Source organism: Pavona decussata, unplaced genomic scaffold, assembly GCF_977016875.1.
Source record: "Pavona decussata unplaced genomic scaffold, jaPavDecu1.1 SCAFFOLD_221, whole genome shotgun sequence".
NCBI classification, from domain to species: domain Eukaryota; kingdom Metazoa; phylum Cnidaria; class Anthozoa; order Scleractinia; family Agariciidae; genus Pavona; species Pavona decussata.
In genome coordinates, this window is record NW_028145626.1 from 476,696 (window position 1) to 497,362 (window position 20,667).

Genomic DNA, 20,667 nt, shown 5'->3' on the forward strand with positions numbered 1-20,667 from the left:
ATTCCAACCTACATGTCATTTGCAACCGTGGCGGAACAATTGGGTTTTTGTAATTCAGTATCTGATCATCTATCCGTTTATTGGCTGGATTACATTTGAAATGCCTCTTAGAAACCCTATTTTGGCGTTTGTTGCGTTGCCAAGCATGTTTGTTGGAGCGTGTACAAAAGGCTCATTTAAGTGTTTTAAGATAAAATTGGTAATATAATTGTAGAAACTTAAAAAAAAAAAAGATAACGTTTGTCCAGTTACCAAGCATGCTTGCCGGAGCGTGTACAAAAGGCTCCATTAATGCTTTTGAGACAACATTTGGTAATATAACTGTAGAAATTAAAGAAGGAAACGTTTGCCCAGTTATCATGCATGCTTGCTGGAGCGTATACAAAAAGCTCCATTAATACTTTGTAGTTAACATTTGGTAATATAGCTGTAGAAATTAAAGAAGGAAACGTTTGCCCAGTTACCATGCATGCTTGCTGGAGCGTATACAAAAAGCTCCATCAATACTTTTTAGGTAACATTTGGTAATATAACTGTAGAACTTAAAAAAAGAAAACGTTTGTCCAGTTACCATGCATGCTTGTTGGAGCGTGTACAAAAGGCTCCATTAATGCTTTTTACATAACATTTGGTAATATAACTGTAGAACTAAAAGAAGAAAACGTTTGCCCAGTTACCATGCATGCTTGTTGGAGTGTGTACAAAAGGCTCCATTAATACTTTTTCAAGTAACATTTGGTAATATATCTGAAGGAACTTAAAGAAGATAATTTGTAAAATAAGAGAAGCCTTAAATAAAGCCGGTGAACCTGAAGCTGCAATATTCACATGAAAAGTTTCTGTGTGTAGAGACTGGTTTTGACTTCTCCTTGTCATTTCTTTCAACGCCTTAAAGATGTTCGCAAAATCAGGCGCCTAGTATTCTACCTGTCTCACTAATGTATAAATGTTTGCATAAAATAAGTGCATTTTATGCAATGAATGATAGTATATGTATCAACGATAAGAATGCTGATTTGTTGTAACAGAGGGCACTTTTCTTAATTTTCCTTTCACCGAGGGCAAAACTACTTTCTCCTGATTGGTCGAACAGCGAAAACAATCGTTCCTTATTGGCTAAGCACACCAGGTCTACATTTTTGCTGGTTTCCTCATTTTGTGCCCAAAAACAACGAGTTCTTTGAGGTTCATGGGAGTTCAACTCTTTAATTAAGCCGGATTGTTTGTACCAAAAATACATGGAAATCAAGTGCTGTAGCTAGAAATGAAATTCGTAAAGGTTAAGTTTTTGTGTCTCTTACAAAAAACATCAAAATATTATTTGCGTCAAAGCTAAAAACTTGGATCGGATTGATAGTTGTTTAGCTGAGAAACTGAATTCAGTCGACATGGCGACCAAGTGCTTTCACCTCGTTACTTCTTCTTACAACGAACGATAACCGAGCATAACAGTGTCCTTTAGCTGGGAGGAAGGAGCAGGTCAAATTCACTGGAAGACATTACTCCGGGAGTTCCTTCTTTGGATCCGCCGTTTGCTATTTTTGTCAATCTATCTATATGCGTGTTATTTTCAAGGGGCAGGAAGCTTCACAACGCAGGTGAACAATTAATTGATGCCTCGCCTTAATTTTTATCGTTGTTAGTTTGCTCCTGAATTAAACTTGTATTCTCTTTTAATTACATCTGTGTAATGGTAACTCTTCTCGTCAGTTTTGTTTGTTTTGTACGCTACGAAAAAAAAAATAATTCGTTTGTTTCGGCTTGCTTACGGTGAGTGCTTTACTGACTGTTTTACAAATTCCTTGATGGTTTTAAGAAAATTTTGCCCTCCAAGATTAATCGCAATGATTCCTGGTACATTAAGGATTTATTTTTACTTTTAATTTTAAAGTCTGCCTAAATTGGCCCTGTCGCGCAATTTGGGAAACTTTTAAAATGCGCTTGAAAATTAATCCATAATTCCACTCAGCCTCGTGAGAATAATACTACATGTTATACAAGAGAGTACGGAAAACCATTTCAGTAGAACTGACATTCTCAGCTACAAGATTATGTGAGGGGATGGGTGGGGGGAGGGTTCCAAAAAATGTATTAAAATATTATGTATACTGTAGGTAAATATTGGAATGGGCTAATTGCCCAACAAACGTTCAACAAAAAAAGTTGAACAGATGTTTGGTAAATGTTCGATTCTGAAGCTTAAATAACTCTTAATTTAACTTTCCTTCAAACAAATGAATAAACTGACCACTCCACGCACTTTGCTGGAAATGGGCATATTCTGCTTCCGATTCCACGATCGCTTCTTTTCTTCGTGAGCTGGTGATTTTGAAAATGGATACGGGGCTTGGGTCCGTGGTCAAATTAACTCTACCCGATGTGGTACACTCAGTTTCATGTACAGCATTTACCCCATCCCCACAGCGACATCTCGGCCAGCTCTATTATTATAAGCGACCGATGGCGAGGCGACACGTCGGGATATCCGACAGACAACAAAATCTTAATACTCTGTGAGTTTTTCTCGAGGTACAAAACATGTCATAAAAGGTGAAGCGACCACTCGAAAATGACCGTGATATCTCCGTTTTATGAAGGAAATAACAGTGATTTCAAAGAATGCCCGTAACGGTAAAATAGTATCCAAACGCACAAGAATACACCAGAGGTGAGTCAGTTTTATTTATTTTATTGAATGACAGTCAAATTTAGCGTTATTTAAACTTCAGAATCAACAGTATTTTATTTCTCATACAAAGTCTTATAACGAGTTTAAATTCCCAAAGGCTGCTTGTAACCCAATACCGCTTGCACCCAAAAGATCATCGTCCCACTAGTAATTAATTATTAAACGCTCTCCAGTAATGACGCGAGCTTGGGCCGCCTATGCTGTCACTTACTCGATGGTCGTCTTCCTATCATCACTTCATCCTAGCCTTCCACGCAGTCGTTTTTAGAGGACTCGTATTACCTCCACCCCACAAGGAGGTAATACGATCCCCTAAAACACGACTGCGTGGAAGGCTACACTTCACCCTTGTGATGAATTCCCTTACAAGAGCATAGTTCAATTAAGAGCAGTTTCGTGTCCCAAAAAAATATTTAAAATAGTTAACTCAGTCAATGTTGCTCCTTTTGAGATCTAAATAAACGTCAAGAAAAGGAGAACACAGGAAAACCACTCCTTGTACGTTGCTTGGCAGTGATCTTTAAGAGCGTGATTAAGCTCTGTGTGTGTTATAACTGCATGGGAGCCGGGCGGTGCGAACGAAACTGCCCCGAAACAAATTGTCCAAAAATTAGTTTATCCACAAATATTTTTCCTATCAAAACGATTGAAATATATTTGTCGAGCTTTAAACATGGAAATGAGACAAGAAAGTCCACAAGGCTTCCGATACTTCACTGGTTTATTCGTTTGTCTTGGTTTTCACAACTTTCACTAAATTGGTTCCATTGCGATTGATAATGGAGCTCTGCGCGGCGCGCCATAGCCAAGAGAAATTGGTAAACCCATCAATGCGAGCCGTACAACCGTACGTCCGTACGCAGCAATACAGGAAAACTCAAGTGTGTGAAGCTGCGTTGTTTTAAGAAAATTTTGCACTCTATAATAAACACGGAATCGCGATGAGTCCTCGTACAATTAAGGATTAATTTGCGAAAACTTTTAAAATACGCGTGAAAATTAATCCTTAATTCTACTCGGCTTCATGCAATTACATATACATATTAGCTTTCTCACACACTGACTTATCAAAGCTATTTTGATACAAAACTATATTAATCCCGTTTACTTAACTAAGAGAACTGGTCATAACAAGTTTGCTCGAAGATCCACCCTGTCTGGAGTAGGGGCTATAGAACACACTACCTATTCGGTGAACATTACCAACACAATTTTATTGGCTTTCAAATTTGAGTTGACACAGAAATATTTAGCTAGCAAGAGTCACGATTGCTAGATAAACAAGAAAAGTGAGGTTCTAATCTCGTCGTTATTTTTACTGCTAAATAGAGGAGTGGCTACGCAAAAAAGAGACCATCTTTTGAGGTTGAGAAAGGGGAGTGCAGGCAGAGGCCACCATTTATTTTGGGGTTTGGTCTTCCCTAATGCTGTTCTTATCTTATCCGCAATTTTAAACGTGAGTCATCCAAACTAATCATATAATTTCAACAATGCACAGCCTCCAACAACTTAAAATTCAACACCAATTCCGCTTATTCGAATTATTTTTGTTTCCCTTCTGAGTTGAAGTCAACGGGATTCTACTTTGACTCGAAAGGTTGCTATGAGGAATTTTCATTAATCATGCTGTGTTTAAGCTCAATGTGAACGCCGCCAAAATTGTTGCCTCCAGCAAAATCGTTGTTGACTGTGAGCATTCTTTTTTTTCCCAGGGATGGTTAAGTGGAGCGCGCCCATGGAAAAAAAAAAAAAAAAAGCGTCGCCTCGTGGGAAGCAATTTTCACGCTGGCTCGCTTTACTATCCCCAAGAAAAAGCAAGGGTCTACTCGCAAATTAAATCATCGAGCTAAATTGCCTGATCACAAAGCATTCAACCAACATACGTTGGTCCAGCATAATGGGGAGCAGAGTGCTAAGCATTCTTACATGGAAAGGCACTCAAATGTTTGAACATTTAGCTGGGGTTTCAAACACACTAACGACAATTATTTATTTATTTCCGCAAGTATATGTTATATCGAGGAAAATCGAGAGAATCTTTTTTGCAGTACAATGTTGACTCGTAGGTAATTTTGGCTCGTGTTTCTGAAGCGTAAATGAGTCTTACTCAGAATAAACCCAACCAGCAATACGTCTCCTGCTACTGGCTATTCGTCTCAAGTACCATTGGTTGACCAGAAAAAAAAAAAAAAAAAAAAGAAGAAAAGAAAAGAAAAGTCCGGCTTACGACGAGACACTATAATTTTCAAACAAAGCCTAAATTTGAAGATAACTATTGCCCATGAAGATCCGTAAGAAAGGCAAGTTCTGATAACGTAATGTGAAAACAAGCAGTGTAGAATGTCGGCTACTTAGCTTACATACAAACTCTCCTTTTCTAAAGTTGCTCGCAAAGATGTTAACTCGCCCAAAATGTCAAAATATACCCGTATAAAAGAAGTACCTGTTTTTAAATAAACAGATGCAATAATGCGTCTTGTATGCAATAATAGTGACTTGTATGTAAAATTGGAGCAATGGCATGGGCGACTTAACTCCACTAAGTAAGAATTCCCATGTAGGAGAAGTAACCGGTTACTATGTCTTGTCGGCAATGTTGAATAGCCTTTCCTAAATGTAAACTACAAAATGAATCCTATTTAAATGGTAATCCTAGAGTAAAAGACATTTTTCTGGTTTGGCCGGTTTGCTCCCTGGATTTCTGGGTACTGTTCTTTGAAACAACGATGGCTGAATTCGCTGGATCTGTTACATCATCAGCTGGAATGATTGCTCGACGTTCAGGCCAGTCTAAAGAAAGCACAAAACAAATGTTAGAGCAGCGGCAGTAGTAAGATGTAGAAAACTGTAGCACTGGTTACTGTTGAGTTCGGAAAAGTACCAAGACCACAGGCATAAACACAACATGATTTAATACGACCGATTCATACCGCATGCACAAATCAATGCACAACAACTCCCTGATCGCTATCGCCGGTCAGCGGTCAGTTAGGACTTCATGTTACTACATCTTCCTTTTTTTTTTAACTTAACTAAATGTCAATAAGCACATCAGTTCCACAGTCATAAATAAATACTAATCTTAGCATTGTTCAATAAGTCTTTCTGGTCTTCTAAGAGCTCCTCTAGGTCTAAGGCGAGTCAGCAGCGGTTTTAGGCTGTCTGGGCTTATTTACTGCTGGTTGGTCCTCAGGGACAGGCAGTTCTCCGAAGTCTTCTTGCCCCTCTGGGCTCATCTCTCTTGTTGGTGGTGCTTCGTGACTCTCAAAGCCCTCATTCTGGGGTGAGGCTGGAGGTCTTCCATCAAGAACTCTTCGTGTCATCCTCCGGTTCCTTCTCACTTGTCCATTTGAGGTCTGTATGACTACGGACCTTGGAGATTCGTGTTGCGTAATAACTGTCCCTTCTGCTTTCAGGTCAGGGATCCAAACGCGGTCACCAGATGACAGCTCCTCTCCCTCTACTACTCTGTGCCTCCGGTCATAATCGAACTTCATTTTTGCTCGGTATTCCTTCTCTTTTCTTCTGACGTGATCATAGTTAGGGGTCTCTGGCTTCAGCTTATCTGGGTGACAGGGGACTCTAGTGCGTAGTTTCCGACCCATGCTTAATTGTGCTGGAGAGTAACTGTGATGCAACAGAGTATCTCTGTAATTCAGGAGAGCCAAGTATTCGTCACTACTCTTATTTAAGACCATCTTCATAGTTTGGACTGCCCTCTCCACTTCTCCATTGGCCTGGGGATATCTCGGAGAAGAGGTTATGTGCTGAAACTGCCAGTTAGTGGAGAAGGCGGTGAACTCACGTGAATCAAACTGGGGGCCATTGTCGGTAAATAAGATGTCTGGAATCCCGTGACGACTGAAAACCCTTTTAAGCTGCAGGATAGTCTAGGCAGAGTTCACATCCTTGGACACTCGACATATCTCTACATCTCTTGAAAAGTAATCTACAGCCAGGAGGTAATGTTTATCCTTGTGCTGGAAGAAGTCTACGCCGACTCTGCTCCACGGTCGATCCGGAAATTCAGTACCTTTCATTGGCTCAATGCGTTCTCTGCGATATTTCTCACACATGGCACAGTTTTGCACGACATTTGTGATGTCTTGGGAGATCCCGGGCCACCACACCGAAGAGGCTGCATTCGCACGCGTTTTGGTAATTCCTTGATGACCATCATGTAGACGCCTTAGCACATCTGCTCTTAACCTTGGAGGTATAATGATTCGTCGTCCTCTCAGGAGTAGCCCGTTGTGAAGGGATATGTTGCCACGCTCACTCCAGTATTTAGCTATTGGCCCATGGACTCTTCGTTTCTCTTCCGGCCACCCATGCTGAACATAGTGCATCACGGTTTTGAGTGTGTCGTCGTTCTTCAGCTCAGAACGTATCTCATCTAACCGCTGGTCCGAGGCAGGTAAGGTCACTAGTACAGCATTCACATAGCACTGGACTTCATCATGAAGGTCCTTCCATGACTTAAACTCCTGGGCTTTACCTTCCTGGGGGGATCGTGACAATGAATCAGCTGTGTACAGGAGTTTACCAGGAACATGCGCGATGGCAAAGTCAAACCTCATGAGTCCCATCCTGAAACGTTGTATGCGCACCGGAAGCTCGTCTATCAATTTTATGGAAAACAACGGAATCAATGGCTTGTGATCTGTTTCTACTTTAAATGTCATTCCGATCAGGAATTCTGCCCAGTGTTCAAGTGCCCATGTGATAGCCAAAGCCTCTTTTTCAATTTGGGCATAACGACGCTCTGTCTCAGTCATTGATCTGCTAGCATAGGCCACTGGCCTCATTTCGTCGGATGGCTGCTTCTGCATAAGAACTGCACCTAGTCCAAAACTGCTGGCATCAGATGAGACCATGGTCTCCTTTTCTGGATCGTACAGTGCAAGAACATGCTCGGATGCCATGTCTGCTTTCAACTGTTGAAAGGCTACTTGTTGGGCTGGGCCCCATACCCAGGCTCTCTTTTTCTTGAGCAAGTCTCGTAAGGGTTTCGTCTTCTCAGCCAGATCTGGACATAACTTCATTAGGTGGTTGACCAATCCTAAGAAACGTCGCAGGTCTGCAATGTTCTGGGGTTCTGCCATGTCGGTGATAGCTTTAACCTTTGAGGGATCTTTCCTGATTCCTTCACTGTCAATGATCTGGCCCAAGTATTGCAGCCTGGTTTGAGAAAATAAGCACTTCTCAAGGTTGAGCGTGAGTTTACTCTGCACTAGCCTGTCAAGGACTTGCTTAAGTCGCTGATCATGTTCCGCTTGGTCTCTCCCAATGACTAGAATATCGTCCATGCGGCACTTGACCCCCTCTATTCCAGAGAGTTCTTTATCCATCCTCTTCTGGAAGTACTCGGGAGCTGATGATATGCCGAAGGGAAGACGCTTAAACATGTAACGGCCAAAAGGCGTAATAAAGGTAGTTAGATTGGCACTTTCTGGGTTTAGGACTATCTGGTGGAACCCTGAGTTAGCATCAAGCTTGGAGAATACTGATCCTTCTGTAAGGCTTCCCAGCGTTTCTTCAACTGTTAGCATTTGATAGACTTCTCGGCGAACTGCTTGGTTAAGCCGTGTGAGGTCAACACATATCCGTACCCTTCCGTCGGCCTTTGGCACTATCACAATCGGCGAACACCATCCTGTCGGCTCGTCTACTGGTTCAAAAACATCCAGTTGTTCCATACGTTTGATCTCTTCCTGCACCTTTTCCATAAGTAGCAGTGGTACTCGCCTGGGAGTGGTCAGACAAAAGGGTGTGGCCCCTTCCTTTAAACGAATTGTATGTTGACCCTCCACAGTTTGCCAAGGCCTTGAAAGAGTGTTGGGTACTGCTTGATAATGTCCTCCTTTGTCCCTGATCGGAGTGTATGGTTATCAGGCGTCAGATGAACAGCTTTGACACTGTATATCCCTGGGATTTCATGGATAAGGCCAAGACTTCGGATGGCAGGTATTCCAAGAAGCAACTTGGATGCCCCTCTGACTATGTACACTTGTTCCTTGATGACTGTTCCAGCTAGAGTGAGGTTCATGACTGCACATCCAAGGGTCGCCAGAGGAACATCCCCTGCTCCGAAAAGTTCTCTGTCGGATTTTGAAAGCGGCCCATTAGATGACTTGTAGATGGCTTCAGGCATCACAAACACTTGTGCTCCTGTGTCAATGCACCATGTTAGCATGTCTTGGTCTTGGACCTTGAGCTGGACATGCCATCCGGCGTCGGAACTTACCGGTTTGAGGGTTTGCAGCTGGTTCGGATTTGGAAATATTGGAACATGTGGGTGTGGTTACCCCTCCCACAAATGTGAGGCTTAGGTCATTCTCAGCTTCGAGAACCTGGTTGACTATTACACTCTTACATATGATAGGGAAATGCCCCATTTTATTGCATTTGCTGCATCGTGTATCTGCAGCTGGGCAGTTTCTCCTTCCAGGGGGGTGCTGGCGGTTGCAATAACTACAGTTTCGGCCAACTGTATGGAAGGGCTTCCTTTTAGAGTCTCGGTTTCCATTTCCCTCACGAGTGAGCATGATTTCCCGTCGAAATTTCCAGCGGTTCCGGCGGTCTGGCGAATGGCATGCTTTCCGCCATCTTGTTTGAAACCACGTGCACTTTGACCGATTAAGCCGTCTATTCGATCGTTTCTTCGGCTGGTTTGATCTCAGCAGCTGAGGTTAGAAGGAAGATCTCGCTTCTGACACCATGTTGAGTCCGTTATATCTTGTCGGCAATGTTGAATAGCCTTTCCTAAATGTAAACTACAAAATGAATCCTATTTAAATGGTAATCCTAGAGTAAAAGACATTTTTCTGGTTTGGCCGGTTTGCTCCCTGGATTTCTGGGTACTGTTCTTTGTAACAACGATGGCTGAATTCGCTGGATCTGTTGCATCATCAGCTGGAATGATTGCTCGACGTTCAGGCCAGTCTAAAGAAAGCACAAAACAAATGTTAGAGCAGCGGCAGTAGTAAGATGTAGAAAACTGTAGCACTGGTTACTGTTGAGTTCGGAAAAGTACCAAGACCACAGGCATAAACACAACATGATTTAATACGACCGATTCATACCGCATGCACAAATCAATGCACAACAACTCCCTGATCGCTATCGCCGGTCAGCGGTCAGTTAGGACTTCATGTTACTACAGTTACTGAGGTCACAAAACCCATGAAAAGTAACAGTTACTATTGGATAATCAAAAGTAAGTAGAAGAAAACAATTTACTTTGTATATTAGCATTTGTGTAATAATGTTATGTGACAATCACTGCAGTGGAAGTACCATTTTCTTTAACTTCCTAGCGAAACTGAATTTTGTTCAAAAATTAGGAGGCAAAAAACTGACTGAACCAAAGCCAAGAAAATTAACAACTATTTGTTCAAAGAATTGGGAGTGTTAAAAAAATGAGAGTTCAAATAACTGACATTGCGCTGTAAAAATAAATAACTGTACACATTTCATAATTCATTACCCACTACCAAGCTTTAAATTTTTCTTTCAATAAAAGAGATGGCTGATAAGAAGTTTTACCTATTGTCTGTAATCACAGTTATCACCAGAAGCCAGGGTCTGGCTGCATTAAACATGGCTTGAATATCAGCCATGAGATGATTGTTGAGAGATGCGAAACAGGTGATATTCAGGCTTTGCGAAAAAAAAAATATATGTATAACTGAAGGTAGGTGAGGTTTTGTCTTAAAGTACACAGGGAATGCCCCTTGTTCAGCATATTTTTGTAGCCTTTTTATAAATTGAATAGTTACAAGAATGATTGAGTGACAGTGCTGACTGTTGCTTGTAAGCAGAGCTATTGTAGGCCCAGACATTTAGCGGCCAATCTCTGTACACATCAGGCTACAGCAATAGCCCCGCCTGGCCAACTAATGAAAATCTTTACTGCTGAAGAAAAAATTTATATGCTCAGCGAGTGCCCATTCAATTTGGCTCCTGCCACCATAAACATTTATCAAAAGGTAAGAAATTTAATACACAACTGGATTTATCCCTTGATGGGGAAAGATGGGGAAAGTGCACAGAAACGTTTACACAAGAATGCATAATTTACAAGTTTATAAACTGCCTCAACAAGAACTTCTATTAACAAAGTGATTCATGAGCCATACTGTGTTTTCATCACATCTGTCCTGATCTGTGATTGTAAATAAGCTTACACCAATTTGCTTTTTGTTACAGCTAAAAAATAAGATCTAAACCTGCCAGTTAAGGTTACACCCTCTGTGCATGGCCTTTGTGCCTAGGCAGTGGCAAATCTTAAAACACTCCTGAGCAAGGGTTCATAATTAATGCAGAAGGGGGCCCATGATGATTTTTAAATTTTTTCCTTTCACGTTTTGGACAATGCTATTGTTTGATGAGGTCAGGTTCCGAGATGCCGAATTGTCCAGAATTTGCAAGTCTGATTACCGCATCAGGATTCATCGAGCATATGAAAGCAGTGACCAGGGGGAAGCTGGCTGGAAAGGACTAATTCTGCAGTCGGCCGAGGTGCCATTGTTGATTTCGGTTCTATAAAATGGAATATTTTAAAAGATTTCATGACAAGTAAGACGAAGAAAATTAGAAGATGACTGTGACTAGCTCACTATGAAATTACGAAGAGAAAGAATGGAAAGAAATGCATGGAGGGTAGCTCATGACATGGCGTTGCACATTGACAATGCACCTGTTGTCAGATTACATAAGAACATTTGTAACAGAGAGGGAGGAGGAGGCGTTTTTTTTTTTTTTTTTTTTAACAGGACTCAGCTTATCATGATTACATGGAAGCATCTGAAAGTTAAAAAAAAAACATGTTCCCGGCTATAATTATTTTAATATAATATTTGTGGCTAGAGTTATACAGAATTTGGCAAAGGCACCTGCAATGTTAAGAAAGAGCAGCAGTGCGCTTCTTTTGCAAATGGTTGAATGGCTTCATGATGGGCAGAATTCTATGCCCTTTCCCGGATAAAGAGAAGTCAAGGTGCAAATTAAAATGTCTTTGAATCTCCGTCTACTTCTTTAGATGGAACAGCATGACCAATACTGTTGAGGACTTTATGCCATATTCCTTCAATGAAGGAAAGCTGAACACAGCAAAAGAAATTGCAGACTTTTCTTCTTGTGGATTTTGAGGAGCTAGTTAAAATACACCTAGACCATTCGAAACATATCCATTTTCCCAAAGATTTGCAAAGTCAAACAACCGTCAACAAGCGATGAAACCGAGAACAAGGATAACAGTTAGAAAGAATTACTACTATCTGGAGGGTTAAAATCTCTTTATGTTTTTGAACTTGACACTCAGTTGCAAAAACTCTCCCTTCCATACAAGAAAAAAATTGAAAAATGAAAAGATTGTGCTAATAACCAGTCATCTACAAGAAGCAAAGGGGATAGACATTAGCGACAATGAAAGTGCCAGGCCAGTGTCTTTTACAAGCTAACAAACCCACATCTGATGATAATGATCAAAAAGGTGGATATGACACTGTTGTTGTGGGTGAAACATGGTACAGTGAAACTGTGGGGATGCTGAGTGAGACTGAGAATGATGATAGTGAGTGTGAACTTTTACAATTGCCGGCAAAAAAAAAATGCAGCACTAGAAGTGGACACGCTTTGCACTCAATTGGTAAATCGCTTAACCCTAAATAGTATAGAAAAGTGCTTAGACCTAAATAATACTGTTCGTTGCTTAACTGGAAGGGGTATTTTGCAGAACGTTGAATACCGAATGTCGAATTTTACGCCACCTATAACAGTTTAGCATTAAGCAACGAACAAAGTTATCAAGGTCTAATCACGTTTCTTTACTGTATAGGGCTAAGCACTGATTATACAGACGGTTAGCTTTAAATTATTTATTGTTATGGCAGCCATTGCATAAAAGGACTTCTATGGATTCAGCGTTTGGCGTTCTGCAAAATACCCCTGCCGCTTGAAAATTAAACCTTAATTCTAGTCAGCCTCCTGCAAATAAAAATACCATCTGTTATACAATAAGGCACATTAAGGTAGTATTATTAAGGTATCCTCTTGAACCCCCAAAAACCGATTTCAACAGAAGTGACATTCTAAGCTACATACATGTACATGGATGTGAGTGGGGGGTCCAAGAAAATATCAAAATATTACGCACACCGTAGGTAAAATTCAGGACAGGATCGGCTATTTTTCGAGTTTTGATAGTTTTCTTTACGCTCAAAGTATTTTTCTGTTATTATTCTGTTTAGTTTTAAAGATGATCGAGGCGAACTGTCACTGAGTTGTTATCCTTAGAAAAAAAGGCTACACTAACCATGAAACAGACTTCAAATATACATGTATCCTGGAGTAATAAATGAAAAAAAAAAGCTGTAATAATTGATAGCAATCAGAACAGAAATAAAGTAAACGATGATCTTCAAAAATTTGCAAAACAAAATATTACATTGCGGGGCGTACACTTGATGTTTTGATGAAAATGAGGTGCTCTATTGACTAATTTTACATTCGCTTTTAACGTTCTTTGAAAAGACATATCCTATCCTTTTAAGTATTTGTGTTTGTTCTCTGTGAAGATTGTCAGAAATAAATGCAAAAATTATAAATTTATGCGAGAAAAAATTGTCATTAGTTTATGCTAACGATACAGTGCTAGGAGACGTTTGTTTGACTGACTATTTTACCTGAGAATCAAATTTTCTTAAATGAGACAAAAAGGAATGAGATTAGAAATAAAAACTTCAAAGAAAATATCGAACATGGGCAAAAAAAAAATGAGCTCAAGAGACTGCCCTGAAGTTGGCAGTAAGTTAAGTTAAACAAGTTGCAATGTCAACACTGCAAGAAAATCAATATCTTGCAAAACAGCAAATTAACGTTTTGTCAACAAAATCAAAAATAAAAATAAAATACTCGCCTCTTTGGGTATCGATAACAAGTCCTTTTATTCCATTGCCGATGTTTCGTTCGTTTTACAACGTTAAGTAACCGAACAGTTTCACTTCAAGGGGAAAAATGGAGCGTTTCGTCGCGTCAGATCAGAGTAAAATGATTTCTCTTCCATCGGCCGCTGTTTATGATATCCCGCCTCTAAAAGACTCCATTTGGTTCTCCCGCCGCTAGTCGTCTTGTTTGTTTGTTTTTTTTTTTTCGTTGTTAGAAGGTAAAATTGGAGGACATTAGAAAATAAAACTCCAAGGGAAAAAATATACATGGCCCGAAAAAAATGAGCTCAAAAGACTGCTCTAAAGTTATTAAGTTAAATGCGTGTCGACAGTGCAAGAAATCGATATCTTGCAAACCAGCAAAGATTTGTCGACAAAATCACATGGATATACCCGCCTCTTCTGAGAATAACCAGTACTTTTATTCCACGGATGATTTTTTCGTTCGTTTTACAACGTTCAGTGAGCGAAACGTTCCACTTCAAGAGGAAAAATCCAATGCTTCGTCGCACTGGATCGGAGTAAAGTTAGTTCACTTCAAGATTCGGTTGCTGTTTATGCCACCTCTTCCGCCGGCCGCGAGTCGTATTTATACTCTTTCTCCCGCTGTTGCAAGGGAAAATTTGGAGGAGATTAGAACAGAAAACTTCAAGGGAAATAATGAACATGGACCAAAAAAAGTGAGTTCAGAAGACCCCTGGGAGATTAGCATTGTTTAGCTTATTGAGCGGCGTGTCAACACTGCAAAACAACAGGTTCTTGCAAGACAGAAAACAAGCAAAGTTTTGTCAACAAAATCACATGAATATACTCGCCTCCTCTGAGAATAACCACTCCTTTTATTCCAAATCCTGATTTTCCGTTTGTTTACATAAAGTGAACAAAACGTTTCACTTCAAAGGAAAACTTTTACGATTCGTCGCGTCGGGTCGGAGTAAGATGGTTTCACTTCAAAATTCTGATGATGTGCAAGTCGATTTGTTTGCTCCCGCCACTACTTGTCTTGCTGTTTCTCCGGCTGTCGGTTAAATAACTTGACTTTGTATTTTGTTGTCTTCAAAGTGTCTTTGTGTTTTTCTTAAAAGCAACTTTCCGCTAAATAAACAAGGGTCGCAACACGATCGCAGCACAGCTTCACACAACCTGAGTTCTCCTGTGGTACTTAAATTGCGGTTGTTTCGCCCGAAAGTCGAATCGCTGGAAAGCGTTTCGCCCGAACTTGCGTCGATTCGCATGACGAAATACAACATGCTAATACACCGTATTCACAAATTCCATATGAATTTCATAATTAGTTCTAAGTTTTCACTTTGCGGTAAAATTTCCCGCTAACAAAAGTAAATCAATGAAATAATATTTGTTACAAATCGACATGCCAGCTTTTTGTCTTGAAATCATTATCAATCATCTTGTAGGTAAATCCCGAACATCTTGGAGAAACTCGGCACCTCAACGTAAGGACCTCTTTTAGTTTTTTTGTACAATTTTTACAGATTGTATCTCCCCTGGTTTTATAGTGTAGGTCTTATAGCTATTTGTTCCAATGTAAGTTTTCCATTTTATTATTTTAAACATCGCGCGACATCGTGCGAATCGACGTGAGTCCGGGCGGTATAACGTCTGGCAAATCGACTTTCGAGCGAGACAACCGCGACAAAAGTGACGTCATAACCAAACCAAAATTTCTCGCATTCACAAGTTACCAAATTCTAATAGCTATTGGGCTCTGCGCGCCTTCGGCGCGGCGGAGCTCCGCTATGATGAATCGATTCAAAGAAATCAGAAAAACAGTTGGCTATGAATTCGGGGTTTCAAGCAGCAGACAAATCATACCATTGACACTAATTTTTTTTAAAACAAAATAACTGGTGGTTCGATTGGTAGTGATTTATATATAAGAGGGAATTCGATTTGTAAGGGCACACGCGTGCCTCAGTTTTGTTTCGTAGTATTTTTAGATATTTTCCCTATTGTAACCGCCAAAACGTGTGCAATTTTCCATAAGGCTCACAAAAATTTGACGGGAACAACGGGAGCAATAGTTGCTGTTTAACTTAGAACTTGCTAGAGCGTTTGCCCCAACACGTCCTACTGCACAGGATTGCTGAAAGAGTTTGCACAATAAACCTCTCAGCCTTGTGGAACCTGTGAGTCATTTAGTTTTCTTTTGAGTTTCACGAATCTCTCTAACAACGGAGCTGATGCCGCTACACGATTAAATTTCTGAAATTTGATGAATCGGAATCTGTCGCAGTAAGGGTTGCAGAATTAAGTTTAAAATTTGATAAACACGGTGAAAGGATTTTTATAACCTTTGAAACTGAAGTTTTTGTACCTTTGTTGCCGTCTGTCGATAAACAAGCCACTGCGAAAAAATATCTTGATAATGAAATAGCAGAATACAAGCGATTGATACATTAAATATCGTCAAAAACGACGGTTCAATACCAATGACTGGTAATTTAAATTTAAGAAACAACAAAATAACCAATCTGAGAACTACAATCAATCCTCTTGATAGTGCATTAAAATAAAAGGTATGTTGAAGCTGTTACTGTTACAATATGTATGTGATTAGTATTAATGATTAACTAGACTAGGACCGAGTTACATACCGATGTCGTGTAGAACGCTGGATACTGATCAATGGTGGATTAAACAGAGCATGAAACATGGTGGCAGCGAAATAGGATAACGAATTCATCGCCTACAACTTACGGAGTCGCGTGAACTACAGCTGAAACAAGCCTGTAAGCATGTCTGACTCAGAAGCCGTACCTGAAGTACCACCAACTGGATCACAAGCTGGATCTTCGCAAAATATACAAGCTCCACCGGGATTAATTGCAAATGTGCAGCAACCCTCTTTCGGCGCGATGGCCGGAATAATGCCTCCTGGCAAGTTAGTGACGACTCGAAACATGGCGGACAACTGTAAAGTGTGAAAGCAAATGTGGAGTAACTACATGGTAATTGCTCAACTCGACTCGAAACCGCCAGCGTACAAGGTCGCATTGTTTCTTCATTATATTGGCGTCGAAGCGTTAAAGATTTTTAATGGCTTTCAATTCGACTGCCCTGAAGATAAACACAACCTCGTGAAGATTATGGAAAAGTTCGACGAGTTCACCATCGGCGAACTGAACGAAACCTTCGAAAGGTACACTTTTAACTCTAGAAATCAAAGTGAAAACGAAACCATTGATGCTTATGTCACCGCCCTTCGCACACTCGCGAAAACAAGTAATTTCTGTGATTGCATGCGTGATTCGATCATCCGTGACAGGATCGTCCTTGGTATTCGAGACAACCGCACTCGCAAACGACTCCTGCAAGAAAGGAAGCTCACTCTCCCGAAATGTATCGATCTTAGCAAGAGTTCTGAAGCGACAAATTCGCAATTGAAAACGATCTCTGGCGCTCAGAGCGAAGATGTACATAGTGTGAAAGATAAACACCCGTCACCAAAACGCCGCGATGACAAGTCAAAGAAAGGCCGCGAGTGGAAACCGGAAACAAATCTAAGCAAAACATGCAAATTTTGCGGCAAAGTTCATCCCTTCGAGAAAGGCAACTGTCCAGCGTGGGGAGCGAAATGTACAGTGTGGTGGCAGAAATCACTTCGAAGCAAAATGCACAGCACCCACTAGAAAAGTACACAGCCTGAGAGAAGAATCTTCCGATGACAGTGATGTGGAGTACATTACAAGCATTGTTTCACAACCGGAAACAATACACGCCGTCACACAAGAACATTACCCAAAAGTAATCTACACCGAAATGGTTGTTGACAAGAAAGAAGTGAAGTTCCAAGTAGACAGTGGCGCCTCGGTGAATGTCATTCCCGTCAAATTTGTAGCTGACAAGGAGCTCGAATGCACCACGAAGACGCTACAAATGTGGAACGACACAACACTAAAGCCCCTGGGTTCCTGTCGATTAATTCTCCACAATCCAAAGAACAAAAAGAAGTTCTCTGTGGAATTCCTTGTCGTTGACAGACAACTGACGCCACTCATAGGAGCGAAGGCAGCTCAACAGATGGGCCTGATTACTGTCAACCTACAAAACTTCAAGATCACGGAACCGCCTGAACGAACGAGGACGGAGGTCAAGAGTGTGCAGACAGCTGATGAAATAGTAGCGCAATACCCCGAAGTGTTCCAAAGAGAGTTAGGAACACTTCCAGGAACAGTTCATCTTCAGGTAGAACAGGGTGCTACTCCCATCGTTGCACCGCCTCGCCGCGTCCCAACTTCACTCAAAAGCAAACTGAAGGAAGAGTTGGATCGACTACAGCAGCTGGAGGTCATAGCTCCAATCGACGAGCCCACTCCATGGGTTAGCAGCCTTGCTGTGGCTGTGAAGAAATCCGGAGCGCTGAGAATCTGCATCGACCCAAGGCCGTTGAACACCTCCTTGAAGAGAGAAAGGTATCAACTTCCTGTACTTGAGGACATACTTCCGGAACTCACACAAGCAAGAGTATTCTCGACGGTTAACCTCAAGTCGGGATACTGGCACTGCGTCCTCGCCCCTGAATCCAGTGTACTCACTACCTTCGCCACACCCTATGGCAGGTACCGGTGGATTCGTTTGCCATTCGGTCTCTCCGCCTCGTCTGAGATATTCCAGAAACACCTCATTCATGCGTTGGAAAACCTACCTGGTGCTCTATGCATCGCGGATGACATCCTTATCTATGGTACTGGAGGAACCGACGAAGAAGCAATCGCAAACCATGACAGGAGTTTACACGATCTTCTACACAGGTGCAAGGATCGCGGCATGGTCCTAAGCCGAGAAAAGATGAAGCTGAGGATGAGCGAAGTCAACTTCATGGGTCATCTTCTGACAAGCAAGGGCCTGAAGCCTGATCCTGCTAAAGTGGAGGCCATCACGAAGATGCCTAGGCCACAAGACGTTGAGGGCGTTCAACGCCTCAACGGATTCGTCAATTACCTAGCCAAGTTCCTTCCAAAGCTGTCAGAGGTGATGGAACCGATTCGTCGCCTGACTCGGAAGGATACCCCATGGCACTGGTCCTCGGAGCAGGACCAATCGTTCGCAAAGGTACAGCAGCTAGTAACAGAAGCGCCTGTTCTATGTTACTACGACCCTGCACAGGACCTCACCATACAGTGCAATGCGAGCCAGAGTGGCCTCGGGGCAGCGATACTTCAGAGTGGCAAGCCCATGGAGTACGCAAGTTGCGCCCTGACAGATACAGAAACCCGCTACGCCCAAATAGAGAAGGAGATGCTAGCGATTGTCTTTTCTCTTGAGCGTTTCAACCAGTACACGTTTGGTCGCCATGTACAAATCGAAAGTGACCAAGCGATTCTCCTGAAACCACTCGCTCGAGCTCCTCGACGTCTCCAGTTAATGATGATGAGACTGCAGAAGTACAACTTCACCGTGCACTATGAGCGCGGTAAGAACATGCACCTGGCTGACATGTTGTCACGAGCCTACCTGCCCTACAAAGGCACAGAAGTAGACGACGTAGAATCAGTCAACATGGTCCGTTATCTGCCCATCTCTGACCAGCGTTTAGATGAAATAAGGGCAGAAACCGGAAGGACCAATCACTGAGAGAGTTGTCAGAGACTATCCTCGTAGGATGGCCTGAAGACAAGAAAGATGCCCTGGCACTGACTCACCCTTACTTCAGCATGCGCGACGAACTAACCATCCAAGATGGGCTGATCTTCAAAGGGAACGCAGTCGTGATTCCAAGGAATCTTCGAGCAGACATGAAGGCGAAGATTCACTCGTCCCACCTCGGAGTAGAAGCATGTCTGAGGCGAGCACGTGAATGTATCTACTGGCCAGGCATGTCTGCAGAAATGAAACAGCACATTTCCGCGTGTGAAACGTGTAGAGAACTCGACACCATGTCGCACACCAAAGAGACCCTGATGTCTCACGAGGTCCCATCTCGCCCCTGGGAAAAGATTGCCACAGACATCTTTACCCTCGATGGCAAAGATTACTTAGTCACGGTAGACTATTACAGCAATTTCTGGGAGGTGGACAGGTTGCTAAACACCAAAGCCAGCACCACCATCCTGAAGCTGAAAAGTCACTTCGCCCGCTATGGCATACCGGACCAAGTGATCAGCGACAATGGCCCGCAATTTACATCTGACGAGTTTGCAGAATTCGCAAGAACGTGGGATTTTGAACATCTAACCAGCAGTCCTGGAAATAGCAAAGCTAATGGCAAGGCCGAGTCTGGGGTGAAGACAGCCAAACGCATCCTGAAAAAGTCCATCAAGGCTGGAACCGACTCATACCTTGCCATACTCGACTACAGAAACACGCCTACACAAGGAATGACAACCAGCCCGGCACAACGTTTGATGAGCCGAAGAACCAAGACACTCCTTCCTACGGCTCAGAGTTTACTACTACCCAAGACCATAAATCTGGAAAGTGAGAAGAAAGAGCTGCGACAACGCCAACAGATCCAAGCAAAGTACTACAACCGGTCAGCAAAAGATCTACCCAGCCTCTCAGAAGGTGACGTAGTCAGAATGAAGCCATTCAAGCTTGGCGACAAGTCGTGGCGCAAAGCCCAAGTTACTGCAAGGCTTGACGAGCGATCGTATACCGTTGAGACGGACAACGGAGCAGTCTACCGCAGAAACCGACAGCATCTGCGAAAAACGTCTGAACGGCCAGCTGAACCTCCAATTGCAGAGCCAGAACCGGACATGGCCAGCGCAGGTGAAGAAGCGACTACTACTACAGCGGTTACGCCCTGCCAAAGCAGCACCCCTCAACAGTCACCTCCTCGAGTGGTGAACATCCATGAACAGTGTCGGAGGCACAGCGAATCAGGAAGAGCCCGGCATACCTCAAGGACTATGTCTGTGACTAGACTCATATGACTTTAAGTTTTTCGTTACTGTTGTCATAGTGATTAGCACTTATCGTTTATTAATTGTCTTACTTTGAATTTACTGATCTGACAGATTTGTCTGATGGACTCATTGATTCTGAACTCAAATGACATTGACAATT

The 20,667-nt window shown here is 42.1% G+C and overlaps 1 protein-coding gene across 1 annotated transcript; it reads left to right on the top strand.

The window, feature by feature from the left end:
* The first annotated feature begins 16,604 nt into the window (after nucleotides 1-16,604).
* On the top strand, nucleotides 16,605-17,288 carry LOC146459291 (uncharacterized). Its single transcript, XM_085089692.1, has one exon. It carries the CDS (start codon nucleotides 16,605-16,607, stop codon nucleotides 17,286-17,288), a length of 684 nt encoding a protein of 227 aa, XP_084945818.1.
* The last annotated feature ends 3,379 nt before the right edge of the window (nucleotides 17,289-20,667 follow it).

Bases quoted from the DNA above. Each gene is read 5' to 3' on its own strand.
- LOC146459291 (XM_085089692.1), top strand. From the start codon at position 16,605: ATGGTAATTGCTCAACTCGACTCGAAACCGCCAGCGTACAAGGTCGCA.